This window comes from Eucyclogobius newberryi, unplaced genomic scaffold (genome assembly GCF_026437365.1).
Source record: "Eucyclogobius newberryi isolate DKJ021-1_F unplaced genomic scaffold, fEucNew1.0.hap1 SCAF_9, whole genome shotgun sequence".
NCBI lineage: Eukaryota > Metazoa > Chordata > Actinopteri > Gobiiformes > Gobiidae > Eucyclogobius > Eucyclogobius newberryi.
The window spans coordinates 15,584,134-15,608,432 of NW_027316532.1; the positions used below are offsets into that span (position 1 = coordinate 15,584,134).

Consider the following 24,299-nt stretch of genomic DNA (forward strand, 5'->3'; position numbering starts at 1 on the left):
GTCCAGAGCGTCCACGTGTCCAGAGCGTCCACGTGTCCAGAGCGTTGTCCAGAGCGTTGACGTGTCCAGAGCGTTGACGTGTCCAGAGCGTTCATGTGTCCAGAGCGTCCACATGTCCAGAGCGTCGACGTGTCCAGAGCGTTGTCCAGAGCGTTGACGTGTCCAGAGCGTTCATGTGTCCAGAGCGTTGTTTAGAGTGTCCAAATGTCCAGAGCATTCTCGTGTCCAGAGCATTCACGTGTCCAGAGCGTCCACGTTTCCAGAGCCTTCACATGTCCAGAGCGTTCACGTGTCCAGAGCCTTCACATGTCCAGAGTCTTGTCCCGACCGTCCAAATGTCCAGAGCATCTAAATGTCCAGAGTGTTGTCCAGAGCGTTGACGTGTCCAGAGCGTTGACGTGTCCAGAGCGTTCACGTGTCCAGAGTCTTGTCCAGACCGTCCAAATGTCAAGAGCATCTCAATGTCAAGAGTGTTGTCCAGAGCGTTCCTATTTCCAGAGCGTCCACGTGTCCAGAGCGTCCACGTGTCCAGAGCGTTGTCCAGAGCGTTCACGTGTCCAAAGCGTTGTCCAGAGCGTTCACGTGTCCAGAGCGTCCACGTGTCCAGAGCGTTGTCCAGAGCGTTCACGTGTCCAGAGCTTTGTCCAGAGCGTTCACGTGTCCAGAGCGTCCACGTGTCCACAGCGTTGTCCAGAGCGTTCACATGTCCAGACCGTCCACGTGTCCAGAGCGTCCACGTTTCCAGAGCGTTCACGTGTCCAGAGCGTTGTCCAGAGCGTCCACGTGTCCAGAGCATTCACGTGTCCAGAGCGATGTCCAGAGCGTTGTCCAGAGCGTTCGCGTGTCCAGAGCGTTCACGTGTCCAGAGCGTTGTCCAGAGCGTCCACGTGTCCAGAGCATTCACGTGTCCAGAGCGTTGTCCAGAGCGTTCACGTGTCCAGAGCGTTGACGTGTCCAGACCGCTCAAGTGTCCAGAGCGTTCATGTGTCCAGAGCGTTGTTTAGAGTGTCCAAATGTCCAGAGCATTCACATGTCCAGAACATTCACATGTCCAGAGCGTCCACGTGTCCAGAGCGTTCACATGTCCAGAGCGTTTACGTGTCCAGAGCGTTCACGTGTCCAGAGTCTTGTCCAGACCGTCCAAATGTCCAGAGCATCTAAATGTCCAGAGTGTTGTCCAGAGCGTTCACATTTCCAGAGCGTCCACGTGTCCAGAGCGTCCACGTGTCCAGAGCGTTGTCCAGAGCGTTCACGTGTCCAGAGCGTTGTCCAGAGCGTTCATGTGTCCAGAGCGTCCACGTATCCAGAGCGTTGTCCAGAGCATTCACATGTCCAGAGTGTCCACGTGTCCAGAGCGTTCACGTGTCCAGAGCGTTGTCCAGAGCGTCCACGTGTCCAGAGCATTCACGTGTCCAGAGCGTTGTCCAGAGCGTTCACGTGTCCAGAGCGTTCACGTGTCCAGAGCGTTGTCCAGAGTGTTCACGTGTCCAGAGCATTCACGTGTCCAGAGTGTTCACGTGTCCAGAGCGTCCACAGGTCCAGAGCGTTCACATGTTCGGAGCCTTGTCCAAAGCGTCCACATGTCCAGAGCGTTCACATGTTCAGAGTGTTGTCCAGAGCGTTCACGTGTCCAGAGCGTTCACGTGTCCAGAGCGTCCACGTGTACAGAGCGTTCACACGCCCAGACTGTCCACGTGTCCAGAGCGTTCACATGTCCAGAGCGTTCACGTGTCCAGAGTCTTGTCCAGAGCATCTAAATGTCCAGAGTGTTGTCTAGAGCGTTCATCTGTCCAGAGCGTTCACGTGTCCAGAGCGTTCATGTGTCCAGAGTCTTGTCCCGAACGTCCAAATGTCCAGAGCATCTAAATGTCCAGAGTGTTGTCCAGAGCGTTCACATGTCCAGAGCGTCCACGTGTCCAGAGCGTCCACGTGTCCAGAGAGTTGTCCAGAGCGTTGACGTGTCCAGAGCGTTCATGTGTCCAGAGCGTTGTTTAGAGTGTCCAAATGTCCAGAGCATTCTCGTGTCCAGAGCATTCACGTGTCCAGAGCATTCACGTGTCAAGAGCGTCCACGTGTCCAGAGCGTTGTCCAGAGCGTTCACGTGTCCAGAGCGTTGTCCAGAGCGTTCACGTGTCCAGAGCGTCCACGTGTCCAGAGCGTTGTCCAGAGCGTTCACATGTCCAGACCGTCCACGTGTCCAGAGCGTCCACGTGTCCAGAGCGTTCACGTGTCCAGAGTCTTGTCCAGACCGTCCAAATGTCCAGAGCATCTAAATGTCCAGAGTGTTGTCGAGAGCGTTCACATTTCCAGAGCGTCCACGTGTCCAGAGCGTCCACGTGTCCAGAGCGTTGTCCAGAGCGTTCACGTGTCCAGAGCGTTGTCCAGAGCGTTCATGTGTCCAGAGCGTCCACGTATCCAGAACGTTGTCCAGAGCATTCACATGTCCAGAGCGTCCACGTGTCCAGAGCGTTCACGTGTCCAGAGCGTTGTCCAGAGCGTCCACGTGTCCAGAGCATTCACGTGTCCAGAGCGTTGTCCAGAGCGTTCACGTGTCCAGAGCGTTCACGTGTCCAGAGCGTTGTCCAGAGTGTTCACGTGTCCAGAGCATTCACGTGTCCAGAGCGTTCACGTGTCCAGAGCGTCCACAGGTCCAGAGCGTTCACATGTTCGGAGCCTTGTCCAAAGCGTCCACATGTCCAGAGCGTTCACATGTTCAGAGTGTTGTCCAGAGCGTTCACGTGTCCAGAGCGTTCACGTGTCCAGAGCGTCCACGTGTCCAGAGCGTTCACACGCCCAGACTGTCCACGTGTCCAGAGCGTTCACATGTCCAGAGCGTTCACGTGTCCAGAGTCTTGTCCAGAGCATCTAAATGTCCAGAGTGTTGTCCAGAGCGTTCATCTGTCCAGAGCGTTCACGTGTCCAGAGCGTTCATGTGTCCAGAGTCTTGTCCCGAACGTCCAAATGTCCAGAGCATCTAAATGTCCAGAGTGTTGTCCAGAGCGTTCACATGTCCAGAGCGTCCACGTGTCCAGAGCGTCCACGTGTCCAGAGCGTTCACACGCCCAGACTGTCCACGTGTCCAGAGCGTTCACATGTCCAGAGCGTTCACGTGTCCAGAGTCTTGTCCAGAGCATCTAAATGTCCAGAGTGTTGTCCAGAGCGTTCATCTGTCCAGAGCGTTCACGTGTCCAGAGCGTTCATGTGTCCAGAGTCTTGTCCCGAACGTCCAAATGTCCAGAGCATCTAAATGTCCAGAGTGTTGTCCAGAGCGTCCACGTGTCCAGAGCATTCACGTGTCCAGAGCGTTGTCCAGAGCGTTCACGTGTCCAGAGCGTTGACGTGTCCAGACCGCTCAAGTGTCCAGAGCGTTCATGTGTCCAGAGCGTTGTTTAGAGTGTCCAAATGTCCAGAGCATTCACATGTCCAGAACATTCACATGTCCAGAGCGTCCACGTGTCCAGAGCGTTCACATGTCCAGAGCGTTTACGTGTCCAGAGCGTTCACGTGTCCAGAGTCTTGTCCAGACCGTCCAAATGTCCAGAGCATCTAAATGTCCAGAGTGTTGTCCAGAGCGTTCACATTTCCAGAGCGTCCACGTGTCCAGAGCGTCCACGTGTCCAGAGCGTTGTCCAGAGCGTTCACGTGTCCAGAGCGTTGTCCAGAGCGTTCATGTGTCCAGAGCGTCCACGTATCCAGAGCGTTGTCCAGAGCATTCACATGTCCAGAGTGTCCACGTGTCCAGAGCGTTCACGTGTCCAGAGCGTTGTCCAGAGCGTCCACGTGTCCAGAGCATTCACGTGTCCAGAGCGTTGTCCAGAGCGTTCACGTGTCCAGAGCGTTCACGTGTCCAGAGCGTTGTCCAGAGTGTTCACGTGTCCAGAGCATTCACGTGTCCAGAGTGTTCACGTGTCCAGAGCGTCCACAGGTCCAGAGCGTTCACATGTTCGGAGCCTTGTCCAAAGCGTCCACATGTCCAGAGCGTTCACATGTTCAGAGTGTTGTCCAGAGCGTTCACGTGTCCAGAGCGTTCACGTGTCCAGAGCGTCCACGTGTCCAGAGCGTTCACACGCCCAGACTGTCCACGTGTCCAGAGCGTTCACATGTCCAGAGCGTTCACGTGTCCAGAGTCTTGTCCAGAGCATCTAAATGTCCAGAGTGTTGTCTAGAGCGTTCATCTGTCCAGAGCGTTCACGTGTCCAGAGCGTTCATGTGTCCAGAGTCTTGTCCCGAACGTCCAAATGTCCAGAGCATCTAAATGTCCAGAGTGTTGTCCAGAGCGTTCACATGTCCAGAGCGTCCACGTGTCCAGAGCGTCCACGTGTCCAGAGAGTTGTCCAGAGCGTTGACGTGTCCAGAGCGTTCATGTGTCCAGAGCGTTGTTTAGAGTGTCCAAATGTCCAGAGCATTCTCGTGTCCAGAGCATTCACGTGTCCAGAGCATTCACGTGTCAAGAGCGTCCACGTGTCCAGAGCGTTGTCCAGAGCGTTCACGTGTCCAGAGCGTTGTCCAGAGCGTTCACGTGTCCAGAGCGTCCACGTGTCCAGAGCGTTGTCCAGAGCGTTCACATGTCCAGACCGTCCACGTGTCCAGAGCGTCCACGTGTCCAGAGCGTTCACGTGTCCAGAGTCTTGTCCAGACCGTCCAAATGTCCAGAGCATCTAAATGTCCAGAGTGTTGTCGAGAGCGTTCACATTTCCAGAGCGTCCACGTGTCCAGAGCGTCCACGTGTCCAGAGCGTTGTCCAGAGCGTTCACGTGTCCAGAGCGTTGTCCAGAGCGTTCATGTGTCCAGAGCGTCCACGTATCCAGAACGTTGTCCAGAGCATTCACATGTCCAGAGCGTCCACGTGTCCAGAGCGTTCACGTGTCCAGAGCGTTGTCCAGAGCGTCCACGTGTCCAGAGCATTCACGTGTCCAGAGCGTTGTCCAGAGCGTTCACGTGTCCAGAGCGTTCACGTGTCCAGAGCGTTGTCCAGAGTGTTCACGTGTCCAGAGCATTCACGTGTCCAGAGCGTTCACGTGTCCAGAGCGTCCACAGGTCCAGAGCGTTCACATGTTCGGAGCCTTGTCCAAAGCGTCCACATGTCCAGAGCGTTCACATGTTCAGAGTGTTGTCCAGAGCGTTCACGTGTCCAGAGCGTTCACGTGTCCAGAGCGTCCACGTGTCCAGAGCGTTCACACGCCCAGACTGTCCACGTGTCCAGAGCGTTCACATGTCCAGAGCGTTCACGTGTCCAGAGTCTTGTCCAGAGCATCTAAATGTCCAGAGTGTTGTCCAGAGCGTTCATCTGTCCAGAGCGTTCACGTGTCCAGAGCGTTCATGTGTCCAGAGTCTTGTCCCGAACGTCCAAATGTCCAGAGCATCTAAATGTCCAGAGTGTTGTCCAGAGCGTTCACATGTCCAGAGCGTCCACGTGTCCAGAGCGTCCACGTGTCCAGAGAGTTGTCCAGAGCGTTGACGTGTCCAGAGCGTTCATGTGTCCAGAGCGTTGTTTAGAGTGTCCAAATGTCCAGAGCATTCTCGTGTCCAGAGCATTCACGTGTCCAGAGCGTCCACGTGTCCAGAGCGTTGTCCAGAGCGTTCACGTGTCCAGTGCGTTGTCCAGAGCGTCCACGTGTCCAGAGCGTCCACGTGTCCAGAGCGTTATCCAGAGCGTTCACGTGTCCAGAGCGTTGTCCAGAGCGTTCACGTGTCCAGAGCGTCCACGTGTCCAGAGCGTTGTCCAGAGCGTTCACGTGTCCAGAGCGTTCACGTGTCCAGAGCGTTGTCCAGAGTGTTCACGTGTCCAGAGCATTCACATGTCCAGAGCGTTCACGTGTCCAGAGCGTCCATAGGTCCAGAGCGTTCACATGTTCGGAGCCTTGTCCAAAGCGTCCACATGTCCAGAGCGTTCACATGTTCAGAGTGTTGTCCAGAGCGTTCACGTGTCCAGAGCGTTCACGTGTCCAGAGCGTCCACGTGTCCAGAGCGTTCACACGCCCAGACTGTCCACGTGTCCAGAGCGTTCACATGTCCAGAGCGTTCACATGTCCAGAGTCTTGTCCAGAGCATCTAAATGTCCAGAGCGTTCATCTGTCCAGAGCCTTCACGTGTCCAGAGCGTTCATGTGTCCAGAGTCTTGTCCCGAACGTCCAAATGTCCAGAGCATCTAAATGTCCAGAGTGTTGTCCAGAGCGTTCACATGTCCAGAGCGTCCACGTGTCCAGAGCGTCCACGTGTCCAGAGAGTTGTCCAGAGCGTTGACGTGTCCAGAGCGTTCATGTGTCCAGAGCGTTGTTTAGAGTGTCCAAATGTCCAGAGCATTCTCGTGTCCAGAGCATTCACGTGTCCAGAGCGTCCACGTGTCCAGAGCGTTGTCCAGAGCGTTCACGTGTCCAGAGCGTTGTCCAGAGCGTCCACGTGTCCAGAGCGTCCACGTGTCCAGAGCGTTATCCAGAGCGTTCACGTGTCCAGAGCGTCCACGTGTCCAGAGCGTTCACGTGTCCAGAGCGTTGTCCAGAGCGTCCACGTGTCCAGAGCATTCACGTGTCCAGAGCGTTGTCCAGAGCGTTCACGTGTCCAGAGCGTTCACGTGTCCAGAGTGTTGTCCAGAGTGTTCATATGTCCAGAGCATTCACGTGTCCAGAGCGTTGACGTGTCCAGAGCGTTCACGTGTCCAGAGCGCTCAAGTGTCCAGAGCGTTCATGTGTCCAGAGCGTTGTTTAGAGTGTCCAAATGTCCAGAGCATTCACATGTCCAGAGCATTCACATGTCCAGAGCGTCCATGTGTCCAGAGCGTTCACATGTCCAGAGCGTTTACGTGTCCAGAGCGTTCACGTGTCCAGAGTCTTGTCCAGACCGTCCAAATGTCCAGAGCATCTAAATGTCCAGAGTGTTGTCCAGAGCGTTCACATTTCCAGAGCGTCAAGTTGTCCAGAGCGTCCACGTGTCCAGAGCGTTGTCCAGAGCGTTCACGTGTCCAGAGCGTTGTCCAGAGCGTTCACGTGTCCAGAGCGTTCACGTGTCCAGAGCGTCCACGTGTCCAGAGCGTTGTCCAGAGCGTCCACGTGTCCAGAGCGTCCACGTGTCCAGAGCGTTCACGTGTCCAGAGCGTCCACATGTCCAGAGCGTTCACGTGTCCAGAGCGTTCACGTGCCCAGAGCGTTCACGTGTCCAGAGCGTCCACATGTTCAGAGCCTTGTCCAAAGCGTCCACATGTCCAGAGCGTTCACATGTTCAGAGCGTTGTCCAGAGCGTCCACGTGTCCAGAGCATTCACGTGTCCAGAGCGTTCACGTGTCCAGAGCGTCCACATGTCCAGAGCGTTCACATGTTCAGAGCCTTGTCCAAAGCGTCCACATGTCCAGAGCGTTCACATGTTCAGAGCGTTGTCCAGAGCGTTCACGTGAGCGTTCACATGTTCAGAGCCTTGTCCAAAGCGTCCACATGTCCAGAGCGTTCACATGTTCAGAGCGTTGTCCAGAGCGTTCACGTGTCCAGAGCGTTCACGTGTCCAGAGCGTCCACGTGTCCAGAGCGTTCACATGCCCAGACTGTCCACGTGTCCAGAGCGTTGTCCAGAGCGTTCACGTGTCCAGAACTTTGTCCAGAGCGTTCACGTGTCCAGAGCGTCCACGTGTCCAGAGCGTTCACGTGTCCAGAGCGTTCACGTGTCCAGAGCGTCCACATGTTCAGAGCCTTGTCCAAAGCGTCCACATGTCCAGAGCGTTCACATGTTCAGAGCGTTGTCCAGAGCGTCCACGTGTCCAGAGCATTCACATGTTCAGAGCCTTGTTCAAAGCGTCCACATGTCCAGGGCGTTCACATGTTCAGAGCGTTGTCCAGAGCGCTCACGTGTCCAGAGCATTCACGTGTCCAGAGCGTTCACGTGTCCAGAGCGTCCACATGTCCAGAGCGTTCACATGTTCAGAGCCTTGTCCAAAGCGTCCACATGTCCAGAGCGTTCACATGTTCAGAGCGTTGTCCAGAGCGTTCACGTGTCCAGAGCGTTCACGTGTCCAGAGCGTCCACGTGTCCAGAGCGTTCACATGCCCAGACTGTCCACGTGTCCAGAGCGTTCGCGTGTCCAGAGCGCTCACGTGTCCAGAGCATTCACGTGTCCAGAGCGTTCACGTGTCCAGAGCGTCCACATGTCCAGAGCGTTCACGTGTCCAGAGCGTTCACGTGTCCAGAGCGTTCACGTGTCCAGAGCGTCCACATGTTCAGAGCCTTGTCCAAAGCGTCCACATGTTCAGAGCGTTGTCCAGAGCGTCCACGTGTCCAGAGCATTCACATGTTCAGAGCCTTGTTCAAAGCGTCCGCATGTCCAGAGCGTTCACATGTTCAGAGCGTTGTCCAGAGCGCTCACGTGTCCAGAACATTCATGTGTCCAGAACATTAACGTGTCCAGAGCGTTCACGTGTCCAGAGCGTCCACATGTCCAGAGCGTTCACATGTTCAGAGCCTTGTCCAAAGTGTCCACATGTCCAGAGCGTTCACATGTTCAGAGCGTTGTCCAGAGCGTTCCCGTGTCCAGAGCGTTCACGTGTCCAGAGCGTTCACGTGTCCAGAGCGTCCACGTGTCCAGAGCGTTCACGTGTCCAGAGTCTTGTCCCGAGCGTCCAAATGTCCAGAGCATCTAAATGTCCAGAGTGTTGTCCAGAGCGTTCTCATGTCCAGAGCGTTCACATGTCCATAGTGTTCACATGTCCAGAGCGTCCACGTGTCCAGAGCGTTCACATGCCCAGACTGTCCACGTGTCCAGAGCGTTCACGTGTCCAGAGCGCTCACGTGTCCAGAGCATTCACGTGTCCAGAGCGTTCACGTGTCCAGAGCGTCCACATGTCCAGAGCGTTCACGTGTCCAGAGCGTTCACGTGTCCAGAGCGTTCACGTGTCCAGAGCGTCCACATGTTCAGAGCCTTGTCCAAAGCGTCCATATGTTCAGAGCGTTGTCCAGAGCGTCCACGTGTCCAGAGCATTCACATGTTCAGAGCCTTGTTCAAAGCGTCCGCATGTCCAGAGCGTTCACATGTTCAGAGCGTTGTCCAGAGCGCTCACGTGTCCAGAACATTCACGTGTCCAGAACATTCACGTGTCCAGAGCGTTCACGTGTCCAGAGCGTCCACATGTCCAGAGCGTTCACATGTTCAGAGCCTTGTCCAAAGTGTCCACATGTCCAGAGCGTTCACATGTTCAGAGCGTTGTCCAGAGCATTCCCGTGTCCAGAGCGTTCACGTGTCCAGAGCGTTCACATGTCCAGAGCGTCCACGTGTCCAGAGCGTCCACGTGTCCAGAGTCTTGTCCCGAGCGTCCAAATGTCCAGAGCATCTAAATGTCCAGAGTGTTGTCCAGAGCGTTCTCATGTCCAGAGCGTTCACATGTCCATAGTGTTCACATGTCCAGAGCGTCCACGTGTCCAGAGCGTTGTCCAGAGCGTTGACGTGTCCAGAGCGTTGACGTGTCCAGAGCGTTCATGTGTCCAGAGCGTCCACATGTCCAGAGCGTCCACGTGTCCAGAGCGTTGTCCAGAGCGTTGACGTGTCCTGAGCGTTCACGTGTCCAGAGCGTTCATGTGTCCAGAGCGTTGTTTAGAGTGTCCAAATGTCCAGAGCATTCTCGTGTCCAGAGCATTCACGTGTCCAGAGCGTCCACGTTTCCAGAGCCTTCACATGTCCAGAGCGTTCACGTGTCCAGAGCCTTCACATGTCCAGAGTCTTGTCCCGACCGTCCAAATGTCCAGAGCATCTAAATGTCCAGAGTGTTGTCCAGAGCGTTGACGTGTCCAGAGCGTTGACGTGTCCAGAGCGTTCACGTGTCCAGAGTCTTGTCCAGACCGTCCAAATGTCAAGAGCATCTCAATGTCAAGAGTGTTTTCCAGAACATTCACGTGTCCAGAGCGTTCACGTGTCCAGAGCGTCCACATGTCCAGAGCGTTCACATGTTCAGAGCCTTGTCCAAAGTGTCCACATGTCCAGAGCGTTCACATGTTCAGAGCGTTGTCCAGAGCATTCCCTTGTCCAGAGCGTTCACGTGTCCAGAGCGTTCACGTGTCCAGAGCGTCCACGTGTCCAGAGCGTCCACGTGTCCAGAGTCTTGTCCCGAGCGTCCAAATGTCCAGAGCATCTAAATGTCCAGAGTGTTGTCCAGAGCGTTCTCATGTCCAGAGCGTTCACATGTCCATAGTGTTCACATGTCCAGAGCGTCCACGTGTCCAGAGCGTTGTCCAGAGCGTTGACGTGTCCAGAGCGTTGACGTGTCCAGAGCGTTCATGTGTCCAGAGCGTCCACATGTCCAGAGCGTCGACGTGTCCAGAGCGTTGTCCAGAGCGTTGACGTGTCCAGAGCGTTCATGTGTCCAGAGCGTTGTTTAGAGTGTCCAAATGTCCAGAGCATTCTCGTGTCCAGAGCATTCACGTGTCCAGAGCGTCCACGTTTCCAGAGCCTTCACATGTCCAGAGCGTTCACGTGTCCAGAGCCTTCACATGTCCAGAGTCTTGTCCCGACCGTCCAAATGTCCAGAGCATCTAAATGTCCAGAGTGTTGTCCAGAGCGTTGACGTGTCCAGAGCGTTGACGTGTCCAGAGCGTTCACGTGTCCAGAGTCTTGTCCAGACCGTCCAAATGTCAAGAGCATCTCAATGTCAAGAGTGTTGTCCAGAGCGTTCCTATTTCCAGAGCGTCCACGTGTCCAGAGCGTCCACGTGTCCAGAGCGTTGTCCAGAGCGTTCACGTGTCCAAAGCGTTGTCCAGAGCGTTCACGTGTCCAGAGCGTCCACGTGTCCAGAGCGTTGTCCAGAGCGTTCACGTGTCCAGAGCTTTGTCCAGAGCGTTCACGTGTCCAGAGCGTCCACGTGTCCACAGCGTTGTCCAGAGCGTTCACATGTCCAGACCGTCCACGTGTCCAGAGCGTCCACGTTTCCAGAGCGTTCACGTGTCCAGAGCGTTGTCCAGAGCGTCCACGTGTCCAGAGCATTCACGTGTCCAGAGCGATGTCCAGAGCGTTGTCCAGAGCGTTCGCGTGTCCAGAGCGTTCACGTGTCCAGAGCGTTGTCCAGAGCGTCCACGTGTCCAGAGCATTCACGTGTCCAGAGCGTTGTCCAGAGCGTTCATGTGTCCAGAGCGTTGTTTAGAGTGTCCAAATGTCCAGAGCATTCACATGTCCAGAACATTCACATGTCCAGAGCGTCCACGTGTCCAGAGCGTTCACATGTCCAGAGCGTTTACGTGTCCAGAGCGTTCACGTGTCCAGAGTCTTGTCCAGACCGTCCAAATGTCCAGAGCATCTAAATGTCCAGAGTGTTGTCCAGAGCGTTCACATTTCCAGAGCGTCCACGTGTCCAGAGCGTCCACGTGTCCAGAGCGTTGTCCAGAGCGTTCACGTGTCCAGAGCGTTGTCCAGAGCGTTCATGTGTCCAGAGCGTCCACGTATCCAGAGCGTTGTCCAGAGCATTCACATGTCCAGAGTGTCCACGTGTCCAGAGCGTTCACGTGTCCAGAGCGTTGTCCAGAGCGTCCACGTGTCCAGAGCATTCACGTGTCCAGAGCGTTGTCCAGAGCGTTCACGTGTCCAGAGCGTTCACGTGTCCAGAGCGTTGTCCAGAGTGTTCACGTGTCCAGAGCATTCACGTGTCCAGAGTGTTCACGTGTCCAGAGCGTCCACAGGTCCAGAGCGTTCACATGTTCGGAGCCTTGTCCAAAGCGTCCACATGTCCAGAGCGTTCACATGTTCAGAGTGTTGTCCAGAGCGTTCACGTGTCCAGAGCGTTCACGTGTCCAGAGCGTCCACGTGTCCAGAGCGTTCACACGCCCAGACTGTCCACGTGTCCAGAGCGTTCACATGTCCAGAGCGTTCACGTGTCCAGAGTCTTGTCCAGAGCATCTAAATGTCCAGAGTGTTGTCTAGAGCGTTCATCTGTCCAGAGCGTTCACGTGTCCAGAGCGTTCATGTGTCCAGAGTCTTGTCCCGAACGTCCAAATGTCCAGAGCATCTAAATGTCCAGAGTGTTGTCCAGAGCGTTCACATGTCCAGAGCGTCCACGTGTCCAGAGCGTCCACGTGTCCAGAGAGTTGTCCAGAGCGTTGACGTGTCCAGAGCGTTCATGTGTCCAGAGCGTTGTTTAGAGTGTCCAAATGTCCAGAGCATTCTCGTGTCCAGAGCATTCACGTGTCCAGAGCATTCACGTGTCAAGAGCGTCCACGTGTCCAGAGCGTTGTCCAGAGCGTTCACGTGTCCAGAGCGTTGTCCAGAGCGTTCACGTGTCCAGAGCGTCCACGTGTCCAGAGCGTTGTCCAGAGCGTTCACATGTCCAGACCGTCCACGTGTCCAGAGCGTCCACGTGTCCAGAGCGTTCACGTGTCCAGAGTCTTGTCCAGACCGTCCAAATGTCCAGAGCATCTAAATGTCCAGAGTGTTGTCGAGAGCGTTCACATTTCCAGAGCGTCCACGTGTCCAGAGCGTCCACGTGTCCAGAGCGTTGTCCAGAGCGTTCACGTGTCCAGAGCGTTGTCCAGAGCGTTCATGTGTCCAGAGCGTCCACGTATCCAGAGCGTTGTCCAGAGCATTCACGTGTCCAGAGCGTCCACGTGTCCAGAGCGTTCACGTGTCCAGAGCGTTGTCCAGAGCGTCCACGTGTCCAGAGCATTCACGTGTCCAGAGCGTTGTCCAGAGCGTTCACGTGTCCAGAGCGTTCACGTGTCCAGAGCGTTGTCCAGAGTGTTCACGTGTCCAGAGCATTCACGTGTCCAGAGCGTTCACGTGTCCAGAGCGTCCACAGGTCCAGAGCGTTCACATGTTCGGAGCCTTGTCCAAAGCGTCCACATGTCCAGAGCGTTCACATGTTCAGAGTGTTGTCCAGAGCGTTCACGTGTCCAGAGCGTTCACGTGTCCAGAGCGTCCACGTGTCCAGAGCGTTCACACGCCCAGACTGTCCACGTGTCCAGAGCGTTCACATGTCCAGAGCGTTCACGTGTCCAGAGTCTTGTCCAGAGCATCTAAATGTCCAGAGTGTTGTCCAGAGCGTTCATCTGTCCAGAGCGTTCACGTGTCCAGAGCGTTCATGTGTCCAGAGTCTTGTCCCGAACGTCCAAATGTCCAGAGCATCTAAATGTCCAGAGTGTTGTCCAGAGCGTTCACATGTCCAGAGCGTCCACGTGTCCAGAGCGTCCACGTGTCCAGAGAGTTGTCCAGAGCGTTGACGTGTCCAGAGCGTTCATGTGTCCAGAGCGTTGTTTAGACTGTCCAAATGTCCAGAGCATTCTCGTGTCCAGAGCATTCACGTGTCCAGAGCGTCCACGTGTCCAGAGCGTTGTCCAGAGCGTTCACGTGTCCAGAGCGTTGTCCAGAGCGTCCACGTGTCCAGAGCGTCCACGTGTCCAGAGCGTTATCCAGAGCGTTCACTTGTCCAGAGCGTTGTCCAGAGCGTTCACGTGTCCAGAGCGTCCACGTGTCCAGAGCGTTGTCCAGAGCGTTCACATGTCCAGACCGTCCACGTGTCCAGAGCGTCCACGTGTCCAGAGCGTTCACGTGTCCAGAGCGTTGTCCAGAGCGTCCACGTGTCCAGAGCATTCACGTGTCCAGAGCGTTGTCCAGAGCGTTCACGTGTCCAGAGCGTTCACGTGTCCAGAGTGTTGTCCAGAGTGTTCATATGTCCAGAGCATTCACGTGTCCAGAGCGTTGACGTGTCCAGAGCGTTCACGTGTCCAGAGCGCTCAAGTGTCCAGAGCGTTCATGTGTCCAGAGCGTTGTTTAGAGTGTCCAAATGTCCAGAGCATTCACATGTCCAGAGCATTCACATGTCCAGAGCGTCCATGTGTCCAGAGCGTTCACATGTCCAGAGCGTTTACGTGTCCAGAGCGTTCACGTGTCCAGAGTCTTGTCCAGACCGTCCAAATGTCCAGAGCATCTAAATGTCCAGAGTGTTGTCCAGAGCGTTCACATTTCCAGAGCGTCAAGGTGTCCAGAGCGTCCACGTGTCCAGAGCGTTGTCCAGAGCGTTCACGTGTCCAGAGCGTTGTCCAGAGCGTTCACGTGTCCAGAGCGTTCACGTGTCCAGAGCGTCCACGTGTCCAGAGCGTTGTCCAGAGCGTCCACGTGTCCAGAGCGTTCACGTGTCCAGAGCGTTGTCCAGAGCGTCCACGTGTCCAGAGCATTCACGTGTCCAGAGCGTTGTCCAGAGCGTTAACGTGTCCAGAGCATTCACGTGTCCAGAGCGTTGTCCAGAGTGTTCACGTGTCCAGAGCGTTCACGTGTCCAGAGCGTTCACGTGTCCAGAGCGTTGTTTAGAGTGTCCAAATGTCCAGAGCATTCACGTGTCCAGAGCATTAACGTTTCCAGAGCGTTCATGTGTCCGAAGCGTTGTTTAGACTGTCCAAATGTCCAGAGCATTGTCCAGCGTCTGACCGTCTCACGTTCACGTTCATCCAAACGTGGAGTCGAGAGAGTTTTTCTATCTGTGCTTTTTCTTTCAGGGAGATTCGCTCTTTCACCTGGGACGACCTCAACCTCCTGAAGATCGCCTACCAGCCACCCCACACCGGCCAATCACAGCGCAGCCACGACCAGGTCAGAGTCAATCAGAGCACAGAACAAAACAGTTACAAGAACACCGGCCACTCACAGCGCAGCCACGACCAGCTCAGAGCCAATCAGAGCACAGAACAAAACAGGTACAAGAACACCGGCCAATCACAGCGCAGCCACGTCCAGGTCAGAGCCAATCAGAGCACAGAACGCAGCACTTATAAGATAAGATAAGATAATCCTTTTATTGTCCACACAAGGGGAAATTTCATTGTTGCAACGCAGTTAGATACAGAGGAAAAGAACAGATAACTTATAGGAAGTTTGAAAAACACTCTCAATAGAAGATCTCTTATAAACAAAAACTCCTATAGACAAAACCTCCCATTTCCCAACAAGGGATGGAGGGGAAAAATAAATAAAGATAAAAATTAAAAATTAAGATAATAACAAGATAATACTACTACTAATAATAATAATAATGGAAAAATGAACACTCTATTCTCATCAGTTATATGCACATGAATGTGACACCATTGCATGTGATCACGACCGATAGGTGGATCAATCTCTCACTGAAGCTGCTCTCCAGAGCGGACAGTGTCCTGCAGGGGGTGACACTCATGGTCCAGCATAGATGTGAATCTAGCCAGGACCCTTCTGTCTTGATGACTTGGTCCAGTTTCTTCCTCTCCCTCTCTGTGATGCTGCTGCTCCAGCAGGCCACACCGTACTGGAGCTGATGCCACCACAGAGTCGTAGAAGGTCTTCAGGAGTGGCCCTGTCACTCCAAAAGACCTGAGTCTCCTCAGGAGGTAGAGCCGACTCTGGCTCTTCCTGTACAGTGCGTCTGTGTTATGAGTCCAGTCCAGTTTGTGGTTCAGATGAACACCCAGGTACTTGTATGAGTCCACTCTCTCAATGTCCCGTCCCTGGATGTTCACTGGTGAGGGGGCAGTGGAGTGGCCTCTGTGGAAGTCCACCACCATCTCCTTGGTCTTCCCTGCGTTGATGAGAAGGTGGTTCCGCTGACACCAGTCCACAAAGTCCTGCGTCAGTCCCCTGTACTCCGCATCATCGTCGTCCATGATGAGTCCGATGACGGCAGAGTCGTCAGAGAACTTCTGCAGGACACAGCTGTCCGTGTCATGTTTGAAGTCTGCAGTGTAGAGGGTGAAGAGAAAGGGCGCGAGGACAGTGCCCTGGGGCGCCCCCACACTGCAGGTCCGAGTGTAAGACACACAGTCCCGGGCTCTCACAAACTGGGGTCGGTCCGTGAGGTAGTCCAGGATCCACTCTGCCAGGTCACACTCCACGCCAGCCGTCTCCAGTTTGTCCCTCAGGAGCAGCGGCTGATGGTGTTGAAGGCGCTGGAAAGATCAAAGAACAGGATCCTCACAGAGCTGCCAGGCTTCTCCAGGTGAGAGAGAGAGCGGTGCAGCAGGGAGATCACGGCTTCCTCCACTACGATGCCAGGCCGGTATGCAAACTGCAGCGGGTCCATGGCTGAGCTCACGGTGGAGCGGAGGTGGTCCATGACCAGCCGCTCCAGTGTCTTCATCAGATGGGACGTGAGAGCCACCGGCCTGAAGCTGTTGAGGTCTTTGGCGCGCGGTGTCTTGGGCGCAGGTACCAGACAGGAGGTCTTCCAGACCTGTGGTACCACCCTCAGCTTCAGGCTCATGTTGAAGACATGCTCCATAACTCCACACAGTTCATCTGCGCAGGACTTAAGGAGCCTGGGGCTGATGCCGTCAGGTCCTGCTGCCTTCCTCACTTTAATCCTCTTCAGCTCTCTCCTCACCTGTGCTGCTGTGACAGTCAGTGGATGGCAGGGAGACTGTGTGCTTGGGGGATGGGTGAGTCCAGGAGGAACGGATGCAGGGCATTGTCCAGCTGTGGAAGAGGGAGCATGCAGCTGTGCAGGGGGAGCGGTGGGTGACTGATCAAACCTCAAAAAGTGAGTATTTAAATCATTCACCCACTGTAGGCCCCCCTTTGTCTGGGCAGGGGGGATTTTGAAGCCCGAGATGGTTTTCAGGCTCCTCCACACTCCCTGAATGTTCTTCTGCTGCAGCTGGTCCTCCATCCTCCTCTTGTAGCCGGCTTCCGCCTGCCTGATCTTCCTTCTCAGCTCCTTCTCTGAGTCCCCCGGCTCTGGCCCCGCCCCCCGCCCGGCGCCGTACCGCGTTTACACAAAGGAGGAACTCATGAAACTGCGGAGAACAGTCGTCTTACCCGGAGATCGCCACGTTATCCCGTCGCAATACTGACCTAACCTAATACTGATGTGCAATTCTGTCGTATGTGCAATTGCTGTTGGAATTCATGTGCAATTCATGTGCAATTACTGTGAAATTCATGTGCAATCTATGTGCTGTCGTGACACATATTCATGTGCAATTACTGTCGGGATCACATGCAATGGTATTTATTTATTTATTTGTCTATGGGAGTTTTTGTTTATAGGAGATCTTCTACTGAAAGTGTTTTTCAGACTTCCTATAAGTGATCTGTTCTTCTGTATCTACCTCTGTATCTACCTGCGTTGCACCAATGAAATTTCCCCATGTGGGACAATAAAGGAATATCTTATCTTATCTTATCTTATCTTTCTGCACAGTCCTCAGCTCCTCCTTGTTCCCTGACCTGAAGGCTCTCTTCTTCTCCTTCAGCAGAGCCTTCAGTTCACGGTTAATCCATGGCTTGTTGTTTGGAAAACACTGCACCGTCCGGGAGGGAACAGTGTTCTCAAAACAGAAGTTGATGTAGTCCGTGATGCACTCTGTGATGGTGTTGATGTCCTCCCCATGTGGGTCATGAAGCTCAGTCCAGACAGTGGTGCTGAAGCAGTCCCTCAGAGCCTCCTCGTTCTCAGCAGACCACCTCCTCACCACACGGGGCACCACAGGCTGCCTGCGCACGATGGGTTCATACACAGGCCTCAGATGTACAAGGTTGTGGTCCGAGGACGCAGCGCTTGTAGGACAATACTTCAGCCACGCTCAGGACGCAGCGCTTATAGGACTATACTTCAGCTACGCTCAGGACGCAGCACTTATAGGACTATACTTCAGCCACGCTCAGGACGCAGCACTTATAGGACTATACTTCAGCTACGCTCAGGACGCAGCACTTATAGGACTATACTTCAGCCACGCTCAGGACGCAGCACGTATAGGACTATACTTCAGCCTCGCTCAGAACGCTGCGCTTATAGGACTATACTTCAGCCACGCTCAGGATGCAGCGCTTATAGGACTATACTTCAGCCAGGCTCAGGACGTAGCACTTATAGGACTATACTTCAGCCACGCTCAGGACGCAGCGCTTATGGGACTATACTTCAGCCACGCTCAGGACGCAGTGCTTATAGAACTATACTTCAGCCACGCTCAGGACGCAGCACTTATAGGACTATACTTCAGCCTCGCTCAGAACGCTGCGCTTATAGGACTATACTTCAGCCACGCTCAGGATGCAGCGCTTATAGGACTATACCTCAGCCACGCTCAGGACACAGCGCTTATAGGACTATACCTCAGCCACGCTCAGGACACAGCGCTTATAGGACTATACCTCAGCCACGCTCAGGACGCAGCGCTTATAGGACTATACTTCAGCCTCGCTCAGAACGCAGCGCTTATAGGACTATACCTCAGCCACGCTCAGGACGCAGCGCTTATACGCAGCGTTCTGATGGAGCTCCAGGTGACAGTCTGATCTTTTTGCTGTCATTTCAGATGGAGTTCCAGGTGATAGACGGTTCCTTCCAGAGCTCCGCCTCCATCCTGGTCCACATCTCCATCAGAGCCTCAGAGACAAACGCTCCGCGGGTTTCATGGAACATGGGTCAGTCGCCAATATTCACACCATCAACGGAAACGGGAAAAAAACTCATTTTTCTTCTCTCTTCCTCCCTGGTTCCTCCCTGGTTCTTCCCTGGTTCCTCCCTGGTTCCTCCCTGGTTTCTCCCTGGTTCCTCCCTGGTTCCTCCCTGGTTCTTCCCGGATTCATCCCTGGTTCCTCCCTGGTTCCTCCTTTGTTCCTCCTTTGTTCCTCCCTGGTTCCTCCCTGGTTCCTCCCTGGTTCCTCCTTCGTTCCTCCCTGGTTCCTCCCTGGTTCCTCCCCCTTCTCGCCTCCCTTGGTGTCCCAGGTCTGGTTCTCCTGGAGGGACAGTCCAGGCCCATCTCGTGGGAGCAGCTTCAGATCGTGGACAAAGACAATGTCCAGCAGGTTCTTCTGGTGGCAGTGGACGGGCCCCTACACGGGGCCCTCACAGTGAAAGGTGATCCATGTGAAGGTCTCGTCTTTACTCGACCTCTCGCTCTCTCGTTCTCCACCGTCATCTGCTCTTTTTATATTTACTGTTTAGTCAAGGTTAAAATCAGCAACATATGAAGCACAAACTGAAGCTTAAAGGAGCGGAAGCACCAGACGTCACTCCCAACGGCAAAACACAAACCGAGGCTTCGCCGGCACAAGTCTCAAACACAAACCGAGGCGTCGCCGGCAAAAGTCTCAAACACAAACCGAGGCTTTGCCGGCAAAAGTCTCAAACACAAACCGAGGCTTCGCCGGCAAAAGTCTCAAACACAAGCCGAGGCTTCGCCAGAGCAAGTCTCAAACACAAACCGAGGCTTCGCCGGCGCAAGTCTCAAACACAAACCGAGGCTTCGCCGGCAAAAGTCTGAAACATAAACCGAGGCTTCGCCGGCAAAAGTCTCAAACACAAACCGAGGCTTCGCCAGAGCAAGTCTCAAACACAAACCGAGGCTTCGCCAGCGCAAGTCTCAAACACAAACCGAGGCTTCGCCGGCAAAAGTCTGAAACACAAACCGAGGCTTCGCCAGACCAAGTCTCAAACACAAACCGAGGCTTTGCCGGCGCAAGTCTCAAACACAAACCGAGGCTTCGCCGGCAAAAGTCTCAAACACAAGCCGAGGCTTCGCCAGAGCAAGTCTCAAACACAAACCGAGGCTTCGCCGGCGCAAGTCTCAAACACAAACCGAGGCTTCGCCGGCAAAAGTCTGAAACATAAACCGAGGCTTCGCCGGCAAAAGTCTCAAACACAAACCGAGGCTTCGCCAGAGCAAGTCTCAAACACAAACCGAGGCTTCGCCAGCGCAAGTCTCAAACACAAACCGAGGCTTTGCCGGCGCAAGTCTCAAACACAAACCGAGGCTTCGCCGGCACAAGTCTCAAACACAAACCAAGGCTTCGCCGGCACAAGTCTCAAACACAAACTGAGGCTTCGCCAGAGCAAGTCTCAAAACACAAACCAAGGCTTCGCCAGAGCAAGTCTCAAATACAAACCAAACGAGGTGTGATGCTAAACCTGGACTAAAACTAGATTCAATCTGGACTAAAACTGGACTAAAACTGGATTAAACCAGGACTAAAACTAGATTAAATCTGGATTAAAACTGGACTAAATCTGGACTAAACCTGGACTAAAACTGGATTAAATCTGGACTAAAACTGGATTAAATCTGGACTAAAACTGGACTAAAACTGGAGTAAAACTGGACTAAACCTGGACTAAATCTGGACTAATCAGGTCAAACAGTCAACATATGTCCAACAATCAGCGACTAAAGGAGCGGAAAGACCAGACGCTGGACCTAAGGCACAAGGCCACGAGCAGAGGGAGAAGAGGACAAGTGAAGAGGATGAGTGAAGAGAACGAGTGAAGAGGACGAGAAGAAGAGGACGAGTAGAAGAGGACGAGTGAAGAGGACGAGTGAAGAAGAGGAGGAATGAAGAAGACGAGTGAAGAGGACGAGAAGAAGAGGACGAGAAGAAGAGGACGAGTAGAAGAGGACAAGTGAAGAGGACGAGTGAAGAAGAGGACGAGTGAAGAAGAGGACGAATGAAGAAGACGAGTGAAGAGGACGAGTGAAGAGGACGAGTGAAGAAGAGGACGAGTGAAGAAGAGGACGAGTGAAGAAGAGGACGAATGAAGAAGACGATTGAAGAGGACGAGTGAAGAGGACGAGTGAAGAGGACGAGTGAAGAGGACGAGAAGAAGAGGATGAGAAGAAGAGGACAAGTGAAGAGGACGAGTGAAGAAGAGGACGAGTGAAGAGGACGAGTGAAGAAGAGGACGAGTGAAGAAGAGGACGAGTGAAGAGGACGAGTGAAGAGGATGATTGAAGAGGATGAGAGGAAGAGGACGAGAGGAAGAGGACGAGTGAAGAAGAGGACGAGTGAAGAGAACGAGTGAAGAAGAGGACGAGTGAAGAGGACGAGTGAAGAAGACGAGTGAAGAGGACGAGTGAAGAGGACGACGAGTGAAGAGGACGACGAGTGAAGAGGACGAGTGAAGAGGACAAGTGAAGAGGAGGACGAGAGAAGAGAAGGACGAGTGAAGAGAACGAGTGAAGAGGAGGACGAGTGAAGAGGAGGACGAGTGAAGAGGACGAGTGAAGAGGAGGACGAGTGGAGAGGACGAATGAAGAGGACGAGTGAAGAAGAGGACGAGTGAAGAGGAGGACGAGTGAAGAGGAGGACGAGTGAAGAGGACGAGTGAAAAGGACGAGTGAAGAGGACGAGTGAAGAAGAGGACGAGTGAAGAGGACGAGTGAAGAAGAGGATAAGTGAAGAGGACGAGTGAAGAAGACGAGTGAAGAGGACGAGTGAAGAGGAGGACGAGTGAAGAGGAGAACGAGTGAAAAGGACGAGTGAAGAGGACGAGTGAAGAGGACGAGTGAAGAAGAGGACAAGTGAAGAGGACGAGTGAAGAGGAGAACGAGTGAAGAGGACGAGTGAAGAAGAGGACAAGTGAAGAGGACGAGTGAAGAAGACGAGTGAAGAGAACGAGTGAAGAGGAGGACAAGTGAAAAGGACGAGTGAAGAGGACGAGTGAAGAGGAGGACAAGTGAAGAGGACGAGTGAAGAAGAGGAGAAGAAGAGGACGAGAAGAAGAGGACGAGAAGAAGAGGTCGATTGAAGATCTGACGCACATGGTCCAGAACCATCACTGTGTCTGAAGGATTTGACGCAGGTTCACATGGTCCAGAACCATCGCTGTGTCTGAAGGATCTGACGCCACATGGTCCAGAACCATCACTGTGTCTGACGCAGGTTCACATGGTCCAGAACCATCGCTGTGTCTGAAGGATCTGACGTACTTGTACTTTCAGAAAACAATACAGTAATGGAAAATGATGGAAAACATTTATTTGGTAACCTGCTCTATGAGCTATTCTCTCCTCCAGACGCATAGACACAGACAGAAGCTCTGCTGTATCTCGAGGTTCCTGTCCCCACACCGCTCCCCGAGAGGCAGGTCGGCCTCATGGTCGGCCCCTGGGTGCGGGCGCACAACCCCGAGCTAACAAGACAATCAAGGTTAACAATAAAAACTTGCGTTTACAAAATATTTTAGCCGAATGATTGTGTGGGATTTCTATTCACTTCTCAATAATACAAATATCATGATGACTCACCATAAGTTGTCTCACTGCTGTTCTCCTGGAAAGAAGTGCTGTAGACGTGGCTCTTCTGTGTCCGAGTTAGACTGAGGTACAGGCAGCGTGACACTGCCAAGAGGCTCGTGAGACTAAGATTTCCCGCTCTTTTTGCACCTGCAGAATGATCAGGTCTATGTACATTGAAACAACGTTGAATCAATGTTGGCATTTTAACCCTAAAATACAAGGTTAAAACAATGTTGAATTAAAAACCTTTTTTCAACCATTGATATTTCAACTGTGAGTCAACATTGAATCAATGTTGACTTTTCAACGTCAACTAAAAATAACCAATCTGACCATAAATCAACGTTGAATCAACGTCTTTTGCTATCTGGGACGCCACATGGTCCAGAACCATCGCTGTGTCTGACGCAGGTTCACATGGTCGAGAACCATCGCTGTGTCTGACGGATCTGACGCAGGTTCACATGGTCCAGAACCATCGCTGTGTCTGATGCAGGGTCACATGGTCGAGAACCATCGCTGTGTCTGACGGATCTGACGCATCGCTGTGTAGGACACAGCGACTAAACAGGACTAACAGTGTTTGTTATAAAGTCTGACAGCAGCAGGAAGGAAAGACCTATGAAACCTTTCCTTCACACAGCGAGGGTGGATCAGTCTCTCACTGAAGCTGCTCTCCAGAGCGGACAGAGTTTCCTGCAGGGGGTGACACTCATGGTCCAGCATAGATGTGAATCTAGCCAGGACCCTTCTGTCCCCCACCTCCTGCACCGAGTCCAGAGCGCAGCCCAGGACGGAGCTGGACTTCTTGATGACTTTGTCCAGCTTCTTCCTCTCCCTCTCTGTGATGCTGCTGCTCCAGGAGGGCTGATGCTACCACAGAGTTGTAGAAGGTCTTCAGGAGTGGCCCTGTCACTTCAAAAGACCTGAGTCTCCTCAGGAGGTAGAGTCGACTCTGGCTCTTCCTGTACAGTGCGTCTGTGTTATGAGTCCAGTCCAGTTTGTGGTTCAGATGAACACCCAGGTACTTGTATGAGTCCACTCTCTCAATGTCCCGTCCCTGGATGTTCACTGGTGAGGGGGCAGTGGGGTGACATCTGCGGAAATCCACCACCATCTCCTTGGTCTTTACCGCGTTGATGAGGAGGTGGTTCCGCTGACACCAGTCCACAAAGTCCTGCGCCAGTCCCCTGTACTCCACATCATCGTCGTCCGTGATGAGTCCGACGATGGCAGAGTCATCAGAGAACTTCTGCTGGACACAGCTGTCCGTGTCATGTCTGAAGTCTGCAGTGTAAAGGGTGAAGAGAAAGGGCGCGAGGACAGTGCCCTGGGGCGCCCCCACACTGCAGGTCCGAGTGTCAGACACACAGTCCCGGGCTCTCACAAACTGGGGTCGGTCCGTAAGGTAGTCCAGGATCCACTCTGCCAAGTCATACTCCACACCAGCCGTCTCCAGCTTGTCCCTCAGGAGCAGTGGCTGGATGGTGTTGAAGGCGCTGGAAAGATCGAAGAACAGAATCCTCACAGAGCTGCCAGGCTTTTCCAGGTGAGAGAGAAAGCGGTGCAGCAGGGAGATGACGGCGTCCTCCACTCCGATGCCAGGCCGATATGCAAACTGCAGCGGGTCCATGGCTGAGCTCACGGTGGAGCGGAGATGGTCCAGGACCAGCCGCTCCAGTGTCTTCATCAGGTGGGACGTGAGAGCCACCGGCCTGAAGCTGTTGAAGTCTTTGGCGCGCGTTGTCTTGGGCACAGGTAACAGACAGGAGGTCTTCCAGACCTGTGGTACCACCCTCAGCTTCAGGCTCATGTTGAAGACATGCTCCATAACTCCACACAGTTCATCTGCGCAGGACTTAAGGAGCCTGGGGCTGATGCCGTCAGGTCCTGCTGCCTTCCTCACTTTAATCCTCTTCAGCTCACTCCTCACCTGTGCTGGTCCAGAACCATCGCTGGTCCAGAACCATAGCTGTGTCTGAAGGTTCTGACGCCACATGGTCCAGAAACATCACTGTGTCTAAAGGATCTGACGCCACATGGTCCAGAACCATCACTGTGTCTGAAGGATCTGACGCAGGTTCACATGGTCCAGAACCATCAGTAGGGCTCAGACGTACTAACACAGCAGCGCCCACTGGAGACCAACGAACAGGAAGTTAGTTTGTGTACTTTCAGGAGCCTGGAGCAAAGATGGCGTCCGTCCCAGGCCCCGGTGTGCAGGGGTCAAGTGTCACGAGGAACAGATTGAGCGACACTCGTTAGCGACATAGAACGCCCCAAAATACGGCAGTAATTAGGCCCATAGGTGGCACTGGGCGATCGGCCATGGACTGAACCAGGGCCAAGAGAGAGAGAGGGA

General features: G+C 53.8%; 1 protein-coding gene across 1 annotated transcript in view; it reads left to right on the forward strand.

Moving 5' to 3' along the window:
* frem1b (Fras1 related extracellular matrix 1b) overlaps positions 1-24,299 on the forward strand; it is a 122,702-nt gene that overhangs the window by 70,404 nt on the left and 27,999 nt on the right. Inside the window, exons 6-8 of the mRNA XM_072437955.1 lie at positions 14,444-14,537; positions 18,239-18,347; positions 18,652-18,783. Of these exons, the coding sequence (XP_072294056.1) occupies positions 14,444-14,537; positions 18,239-18,347; positions 18,652-18,783 (335 nt within the window). The remainder of the gene's footprint in view (positions 1-14,443; positions 14,538-18,238; positions 18,348-18,651; positions 18,784-24,299) is intronic.